Source organism: Pyrgilauda ruficollis, unplaced genomic scaffold, assembly GCF_017590135.1.
Source record: "Pyrgilauda ruficollis isolate IOZ18807 unplaced genomic scaffold, ASM1759013v1 scaffold1, whole genome shotgun sequence".
NCBI lineage: Eukaryota > Metazoa > Chordata > Aves > Passeriformes > Passeridae > Pyrgilauda > Pyrgilauda ruficollis.
Genome location: NW_024508100.1, coordinates 18,264,183 through 18,273,796, shown reverse-complemented (window position 1 = coordinate 18,273,796; position 9,614 = coordinate 18,264,183). Strand labels below are relative to the sequence as shown.

The 9,614-nt window shown below is 41.1% G+C and overlaps 1 protein-coding gene across 1 annotated transcript; it reads right to left on the bottom strand.

Moving 5' to 3' along the window:
* Positions 1–2,404: 2,404 nt before the first annotated feature.
* On the bottom strand, positions 2,405–8,821 carry CHRNA9 (cholinergic receptor nicotinic alpha 9 subunit). The gene is made up of 5 exons (XM_041458445.1): positions 8,752–8,821; positions 6,465–6,610; positions 5,477–5,631; positions 4,287–4,819; positions 2,405–2,961 (listed from the first exon to the last, which is right to left on the bottom strand). Exons 1-5 carry the CDS (start codon positions 8,819–8,821, stop codon positions 2,405–2,407), a joined length of 1,461 nt encoding a protein of 486 aa, XP_041314379.1.
* Between the last annotated feature and the right edge of the window lie 793 nt (positions 8,822–9,614).

Here is a 9,614-nt window from a genome sequence, read left to right as displayed (position 1 = left end):
TAGGGAATTACAAAACATTATTTCAACATCATCCAAGCATGCAAAGTACTGAAAAGTACTAGAATGACAGAGGCCCACTATTCACCTATGATTGCAAACTTTCCCTTACACATGGAAAGCCCACAACTGCAGCAGTTTATTTTGAACAGAGTGACATGGACAAAAACTGAATTTCTAAGATATTCTGAATCAGACTAAAGGGCTGTCTAAATCTTAAACTGCGTCCAGTGGGTGTCACCAGTGGGATGAAGAGCACTGAAGATCATATAGTCATGAATCCCTAAAATATCACTCTTCCTTTAAAAGCTTGGTGACAGTATTTAGATTTTTCTTTTATTTTTTCCCTTAAGTCTTGAAATCCATACAATCTTTTGACATTCACCAATCCTGTTGCAAAGAGTTCTTCAGCCTTATCGTGTGTTGTACAGACTCTTCCACCACCACACACTGTGTACATTTCATGCACCCTGTTCCTATATTGTAAGAGACTGTGAACAGTAGCTCTTAATGCCGCCCATAAGCCTTAAATGAACCCTTGGTCATCAGTTTTCCATGCTGAAGCCTCCTGTTCTGAATATTTTACCCTTATCTTTAAATACCTTACTCCCTCAGCTTTACAGACACTAACTTTTTCCACAACGAAGAGCAAACCAGGTTCCCCCAGCAGGCAGTGTAAGTGCCAGCCCCTGAACTATGTGGCAAATGGATGCAATCGTTTCTCTGCACAGTGAACGAAAATGAACAGCTTGTCTTCCAAAGAGCTGCTCAAAGTTACCCTGGTTGAGCGGGAACTGATAATACACAGGGAACACACTTGAGACTTTTTCCACATACTGAGTTTATTCTTGGCTACACACCCAGTTTAGCTTTACATTAAAACCTGGACTTTAAGGTTTGCATTATGTATGAGAATCCAGATAAGTTTACAGTGTTAATTATTCCACACAAAAGAAAACCTGCCATTAGCAATTCAATGCATCATTTACATCATCAAAATAAAAAGGACAATTCCCTTTCTTCTAATAAATTTGGGCATAACAACTGCATCACTTTACCAGTTTAGCTCCTTGCTTTTAAGTTACTGATTCACAGGTATGCTCCTATTAACTGCGACAATTATGAAAATTAGTTTTATCACATGAACTTTTGACTGGGATCCATTACAATGCCATTCTGCCTCTCCCACCCCATCTAGAATATCATGGTTTCAAAGTTCAGGGTGCTTTGCAAAAGCAATTTATTTGCCATGGGCATGCCCGAGGTACTGGTTTCTTACTTTACTAAAAGAGACACCTTTCAGAGCTCCATCAGTCTGAGAGGGTTAACAGAAATTAACACACAGAAGAGGGGTTTTTGGTGTTGTCAGCAACAAACATTTTCCCATATATGTAAGACCTAAGGTGTTGAGCAAGGAGTGTTGATTATGGCACTGCTTTAAAGAGTCTGTAAATCATGATTTTGTGCTATGTAATGCACCGAGCAACCTTGGCATTCCTGTAAACTGTTTAAAATTTAAGTATGAAAGAGCTTGTAAGAGTGAACAAGAGACACAGAGGGTGAACACTGGCAGGTAAAGACAGTGAGAGAAGACAGAAGTCACAGCCTCCTATTTTAGCAGTCTCAAGTAACATTTAAAGGCACACCTTGAACAAATGCCCAGGGCAATGAGACGTAGGAAGGACAGGAGAATTATTAGGCTCAAGAGAAAGACTTGCAAAGAAGCCCCCTGACTCAGTGAGAAAGAAACCCTGGCAATCTGGCTTATTTGAGCCATGATGACAACACGGTGACATTCTTCAGCAGAACATTTTGAAGAGGAAGATCATATTCAGTAAGCTCAACCATATTAGAAGATAAAGGCACAGCATGCAGAGCTTATGAAATGAACAGTGATCAGTGAGCTGGAACAAAAAAACATAAGTTTTCAAGTAAAGCTAAAATAAAATGGAAAAAGGCAATGTCGTGAAGGGGTGATCTCCAGAAAATGTATCACAAGTGATATCACAAACGCACTTTTTTTTTTTCCCCTGGAAGAAAGAAAAGGCTGATCAAATTGCAAGGTGCAGAGATGCAGCCCTGTGAATACACAACTCCCTGCTGGGCTGTCTGCTGCACTGCTGCAGCACTCTGTCCCGGACAGCAGTGGCCAGCGCCCACCAAGGTGCAGCACTGACTGCTTGTCCTGCAGCCTCATCAGCACACCCGTACTAAAAGGCAAGGACGGTCACCAGCAAAGTCCTCAGTTGTGCTATGTCTCAACTCACTGTCACAGCCTACAGAATCAATTTATTTATTGTTACAGAATGCAAGACAAAGATCTCAAAAGCACCCCTATCACTGAACTCCTCCTAAACAAACTAACATAGAATATTCAGATTTACAAAAGGAATAGAATCATTTTCAGTTAAGCAGCTTTCCCAATGATCAGCACACTCATAAAAAACACCATGATAAAGAAAATCCACATGAAAAACCTGTCCATCACTTTTGCAACTTTTTTCCACTCAATTCCTTTGGCCCGGTTTGCTTTATGGTCTCTAACACAATTAGCAATATACTCAATATTTTTAATCAGCATTTTGTAACAAGAACAGCAATTAACAGTCTCCCTAACATTTTCACCATTAACTCCATAGCTTTTATTCCAATTTCCATTGAGCTTCTCCTTGAGATTGCAGTCGTCATTCCTAGTGGAAAGAGGACTCCTCACTTCTTTGTGCCTCCTCTGACACCCATCATCCCCCTCTAACCTACATTCTTCTTCCTTCTCTCTTTTTGGACTTGTGCAATTTTCACCCACATCATAAACAAAAAAGATTTTTGACATATAGTCCAAAATAACCACTTTGGCCCACTGTGGAACAGGCTTTGCTTCTGAGCCACAATGATGGAGATTCATTATAATGATTGTCAATGCAGTGGAAGCTGTGATCATGGTCATAGTTGCTATGTAGTACTTCCCTAGAACACAAAATAAAATAATATTAAAGATGTTACTCTAATAAAAAATTCAATGAAATGTAACAGTGTGACAACATAGTGTTAAGCATAAATGCAAGGGAAATAAAATTTTAATCACCTTAATTCTCTTAGATCAGGATTCACCATTTAAAAACAAAGATAAAAGCCATTAAAATGAAATCTCATACTCATTACTGGCATGTCTTTATCAGATGAATATGTGACTACTGTATTAGCATGGTAAATATTTCCAAGCTAAACCTTCTGATTACTTCAGACACATCCATTCAGAAAGCAGCTCAAAAATGTTTCTCAAGAGCCTTGTTCTTTTCATAGGATCTGCAAAATCCCCATGCCAATGGCTTCACATGGCACCTTGAAAATCCCATTTCCTCAGGTATTAACAACAGTGATGATCACACTTTGTTTGAGCTATTGTCGCGCCCCACACCAGCAGATCTGCGCTTTCACATTCAAACATGCCAGTGAATAGGCATGTTTGCTCGGCTGGCATGCGGAATCACTGTGCTGCCTGCTCCCGTGTCGGAGCACACAGCTGTAGGAGCACAAGCTGTGCTCCTCTGCCCTTGCTTTGGCAGCTGAAGCACCCGGCTGGGCACCCAACCAGCCTGTGCGGAGAAGCAGCTCCCAGCCCTGCTCTGCAGCCTCTGCAGGAGAAGCGAGAGCTGACGGCAACAGCACAGGCAGGACGTGCCACAGACAAGTGCGACATGAGCCCAGTTTCAAAGGGATTGGAAAGGATGGCAAGGGAGAGCGTGGGAATGGAGAAAACAGACTGAGCTGGGTTCCTCTCATTGCACATGAACTTTCCTGAACTCCCAGACATAAATTAAATTTCAACATAATGACTTCTCAGGAACTATAATCCAGGGTAGCAATTGTCAGATATTAAGCCAGCTGTGAGTATGACAGCCAGGCCATCCAACTGTCTGGATCTGACAGAAACGTATCTTGAAACAGTCTGACCTTGTGCTTATAGCTTTTGATTATACTTCTTGCGTTAGTTCTAAAATTGTTTTCCATTACCAGCTTTGTTTCAAGATGTGATAGCATAATTCGAAATATCTAATTATATTTAATAAATATAAAACAGCTAGCTAATGTATAATTTAAAATAAACACAAAATAACTTCTAAAAACTGCAGCATACCTGTACAGATTCCACACATATTTTAAGTACTTCATTATGTTTCAAAAATGTAGCAAATTTATCTTTCCAGAAATCACAAATTACATTAAGATTTTCTGACATATAGCCCGGCTATTAATAAGTCATGCTTAAAGACTAAGTGTGTAAAGCTCACCTATCAAAGGTACATTTTCAGATGGGGGCATGATCTCTGCAACCATCAGCTGGAACACGGTCAGAGCAAGAAGAACTGTAACACCCAGAGACACTTTCTCACCAGAGTCTGCAGGGAGATAGAATCCCAGCGGGGCCAGGAAAGATATCAAAATGCAGGGAAGCAACAGGTTAAATATGTAGAAAGAGGACTTCCTTTTCAAAATCAGCGTGAAGGTCACATCTGGATAAGGCTCAGAGCAGCAGCCATAAGTGATAACATTCTTAACTGCTGGCATACCATGAATCTCCCATTCCACATCTTCTATGAAGTCAGAGAGGTCACCACTATCAAGAGAATTGATGAGGTCTACCTGATTACCATTATAGGTCCAGGACCCAAAGGTGAGGTTGCACTGCTGGCTGTCAAAAGGAAAATAAGACACATCCACTACACAAGAGCTCTTTGTGATAGCAGGTGCATCCCAAGTGATTTTTCCGTCATATCTCAGCACTACATTAGTATTTACTGGTTCTGAAAAGTCATCATCAGCCCTAAAAGACAGAAAAATGGCAATCAGGATTGACAGACAAAAACTTAAGGGTGAGGGCAAGAGATGGTAGGCAGTGGGGAAGACCCTCCTTTCACACCATCACAAGCGTGTTTCTGAAATCATATTTACACTGAATTTTAGTAGGAACTTACTATTAACCATTATTTACAGGTATGAATGCCCATGAATGTCAAACATCAGTGTTGCTGAATTATGTTGCATTTGTTGGCCATAGTTCCTTCAAACTCTACCTCAAACAGAACACAGTAGGATAAGAGTCCATTAAAAGATGAAAACAGTCTGCAGGTCATTATTGGCCTAGGAGAGCAGACAAGGAGTGCAGCCTTTATGTATCATCTTTTTGTGGACAATCTTCCAGAGTTCTCTAGGAGCCTCAGCAGAAAGCACCTCAGACAGCCAGAGTATTCAATTCCCAGTGCAGAGAAATTCAGAAAATTTGTTGGGTAGCATAATTTTCAGATCTTGTCTATAGCTTTATTGCAAAATATTTAGATTATCAACAACAAATGTTAAGACAACAAACATACCCCTTTCTAAGGTAAGGTAGAGATGAAAGTTCAGACTCTGCAGGCCATTTTCTCCTTTAACCCCCTCCCTCCCTCAAATATGCAAGGTGATTTTCTCCAGCCACACTCACTTGTTGTATAGGACAATATCTGGTCTCCAAACCAAATTGCTTGGGATCCTGATAGAATCCAGCCCATCATATTTGTCTTTGTCCCATCTGAGGTATGCATCATACCAGCTTTGTCGAATCCATAAGTAAGCTGACAAAATTTGGTTCCTTTCATCCTGCATAAAAATGTAGAAATATTTCTAGCTGAAGGTGACAAAAATCACATCTTATATGCAGACAGCATTTGTGACATGGCTTTTATGTAGTGCTCAAAACAGGCCAGAATACTAACAGGCCACAAAATAATTCTCAGACAGGCATCTAGGCCCATACACTGTACAGGAAACTCACTGGTCTGGACTCTCACTTGTGCAAACCTTCATCTCTCAGCACCCTTCCTAGTTTTAATCACAGTATCTAATGCCCCCAGTTCTTCCTAACTTCCTTTTCCAAGCTTCAGAACAGCAAATAGCTAACAGATGCAGGCTAAGAAATTATTTGGGAGCTTGGCGAGGCCTTGGAATTATAATTCAGAAGTCATAAAAATAATCTTTCCTTCTCCTTCCAGACACATTTTCCTTTACCTTAAAAGCGTATCTAAAAAACTATATTTATAAAATTACTGAAGGCTAATTTTATGGATTTTATGTAGAAATTAATTGCAGCTTAGAAAAAGCATTTGCTGTATTTAAAACTCAGCAAAAGTTGCCTGGAGGGTGTGATACCAACACCTAACTACAAAAGAGTCTTAAAAGTTCAGCAGCTCTAAGTCTCCAGACTTATAATGGAAGCCTTAAGTGATGCAATTCTTCAGAGAAGAATGTAGAAAAAACTGGAGAGCAGAACACACCCCCAGTCCCTGAGGCCACCCCCTCTCCCCTGCCCGTGAGGAAGCATTCCTGGAGTTGTCACGACAGACTGAAGGCTGCTTTTTCTACTCCAAACAAAAGGCTTGCATCTAGTATATTCCTGCATATTTTTAGAAAAACAGAACTCTACTTTTACTCACCATGTCTTTAATTTGGGACAACGTGATCTGAAGGGTGACATTCAGAACTTTATCTGTGTCTTCCACTGGTCTCAGAGCATTGGAGTAGTCTTCAAACAGTTCATTAAACAGCATGTGAGCATATTTTCCTTTGGCTGATTCTACAGCTAGAAAACATGCACTTGTTCAGGACATTAGATTAAACACTGAGCAGCATCAGAAAGCCCCTCCTTTCTACTGCTTCAGGCTGTATTTGCTATAACCATATTTATCATTCATATATGGTAGAATGTCATTAGTTCAGCTACAGAAGAGTACCTGATGAAGTTATTCAAATAAAGACAGTGTTCACCTGGAGCAAGTGAATAGCTAACTTGAGCTTTTCACACCCACTGAAAGATACTGTATATAGCAATCCCTCCCTTTTTTGAAAGTAAATATAATCACTTTTATTTTACTAATGACTGTCACAGGCAGATATTATTGACATCCAGTCAGCAAGGTCTGAAATTACACTTACAGGCTAATGGCTTTTGGTATGTCCCCACATGCAGCACTGGTAAGATTCCTGCTACTTCCAAAAATTTAGTCTTTTTTTTTTTTTTTTAAACTACCACCTGTAAAATGTCTGAGCTGCTTTTCTTCACAAGCTGGCAATTGCTTAATGTGTGAATACGTCTGTGCACCAACATCTTTTCAAAACCATGTATTTGGAGATGCTTCTTGCTATCCAAACTTAGATACTAAAGATAATTGGCCAAAACTTGAGGTTTTAAATTATACTTTTGCTGTTTCATACTGTTTTGTACATCACAGTTTCTCTAGGCAGCCTCTTTACATAGATACACAAATTTCTGCAAGCAAAAGGCAAGAACAACAGAAGCACTCTGCCAAAACCCACCCCTGAAGGTGGGGTAACTGAGGTTCTTCTTAGTAGATCCCTTGGGATGGATAAGAGTGAAACAACCCTGAATGGTTGTGTATAAATACACATATTTATGTGTATGATGCAATGCTGTCACTGAAACTACAGGGAAACAGAAACTCTCCAACAACTCCTCTTCCATGTTAGAGAATTAGGCATTACTTTAATCTGGGCAGGATGTTATTCTAAGCAGGACATGCAATAGAAATTATTTCATACACACATGCCCGGATTGTGCAATGAAAACCATTCCATCGCACATGGTCCTTTACCAGACTTTTCACCTATTTACACATAAAAACCCCAAAGAAATTCACATTCGCTCGTTTTAAATTACACAGTTCTTAGTGTTCAATCTTCTCTTGGTTATTGATCCCTTCGATACTAATTCGACCCTCATTCCTTGATTCTCTTATCAATCTTTTCCCAGACCAAGTGTCTCCGGGGGAGTAATGCCCGTTAATGTTCCTTTATTTCCTGGGTACCTTCTGGCTACTCCCCATATGCAGATGTTAAACTCATCAGACCTCACCCGGTGAACGGTCCTTTGAAGACTAACTTCAATTCCCCTCCCCCGGGCAAAGGCGAGCAAAGCCCTGACTAAAAGTTACCCAAAAAAATTTAAAAATTGCCTCAATTCCAACAATGGGAAAGAGGTACGTAGTCGTATCGGTTACTATCTATAGAAATGAAACTATATAAAAGCATAAAGCTTGCACTTAAGAAAGTATAGAAGAAAGAAAAAGAAAGAAAAGATAAGAGTAGATAAAGGAGAGGACAAATATCACCATACATGATAAGAAGTATTATGCCGTCTCACAGGACCTGCTTTTTATCGGTCTTCTCCTTATCTGGTTCAAAGCCCAGCCTGTGGCTAAACAAAGGTTAATTTGTCCCGGTGCCCTGTGGTGATGGGTGCCCACCCGCTTTGCCCCTGCCTTCCTCCCCGTGGGTTGCGGGGTGAGCCCGGCCCCAGCGGAGCACCCGCCGCTCTCGCCGATGGCCGATTGCTCGAGTCATTGTCACCGCGGCACTCCGGCTCCCGCACGCCTGCAAGACTCGTGCAAATGCCAGCTGGCAGTTTGCAGGGAACGAGTGCTTTGGAGTACATCTCTGGTGATTCACACCTACTTTCTGGACTAATCAAGAGTTCAAAGCAAATCTTCCTGACTAAAAAGAAAGCCCAACAAATCAAACCTGCCCGAGGAGCACTGCAATTCTGGTCGTACATGATCGTTTTGTCTATGCATCAGTGACACAAAGTTAAACTGAATAGATCAAACACTTCTGGGGCTCAGCCGTGTAGGGTACATCAGGTCACAAGATCCTATGTGAATAAAATAAACTTCAGTGCAACATTTAGCTAGCAAGCAGTATTCTCACCTTTGAGTATCACTGCTGCGAACAGCAACCACAGAGAGACGTAAAAGGAGGAGAGGCTCCTCATCTTCATTTCTGGACCTTAAATAAAACTGTTCATCCAAGGGCACAGAAGTGTTTGCCACCATCCAAAACTATCCAAAGAAGTAAATCAAGGTGCTGACACGCTGCTGCGGCTCTAGAAGCAGCTCGTTCGTCCCCCCGCAGCTGTCAGAGCCCCGCAGCGATCGCGGGCTCTGTCCCTGCCACCGCCTGCTCCCCCCTCTCCGAGTAACCTGAGCGCTGCCTACTCTCAAGCTAGGGCTGAGACAGAAAACCAGCAGATTGGGTATCACTGCAAAAGTTGTATTCCCTTGCATTTTTACTACAAATGCAAGATTTCGTCCCATTTATGACAAATCCTTTTACAGTTCTTTGGAGGGCTTTGTTTTACTGCATTTACATTCTGCAAGAGCCCGCTCAGAACCAGTTCTGTGGAACTTGTGGACCTTGACAAGAAAGTGATCTGACTCAGTACTTTAACAGGAATTGTAACACTGTACATCACACATCCAATATCACACAGAAAAAAACCCAATACCCACGGTCTCTTCCACTGTGATAAAACAAGGTTTTCATTACCAACGTGTTGCCACATGGAAGAGATGCAGTTGCACCGAAGTCAGAAAACACATTTGATATTTGGAGTAGCCCAACATCACTGTGCAAACAAGAACTTCAACAAGTGTAGACAACTTGGAGACCAGTACTCAGCACAGTAAATCAGGAGCAAAACTGGACATTGCAGGTAAAATGCCATTTCCCTTATACAGTGCAATTTTTCACAGGTGAACTTGACAACAAAAATTACAGTTACTGGACCACAC

Coding starts and splice junctions, on each gene's coding strand:
- CHRNA9 (XM_041458445.1), bottom strand. CDS start 8,821: ATGAAGATGAGGAGCCTCTCCTCCTTTTACGTCTCTCTGTGGTTGCTG. Junction 5,632..6,464: donor TGTCCCAAATTAAAGACATG/GTGAGTAAAAGT, acceptor ATTTTTATGCAG/GATGAAAGGAACCAAATTTT. Junction 2,962..4,286: donor TGAAAATGTACCTTTGATAG/GTGAGCTTTACA, acceptor TTTGTGTTCTAG/GGAAGTACTACATAGCAACT.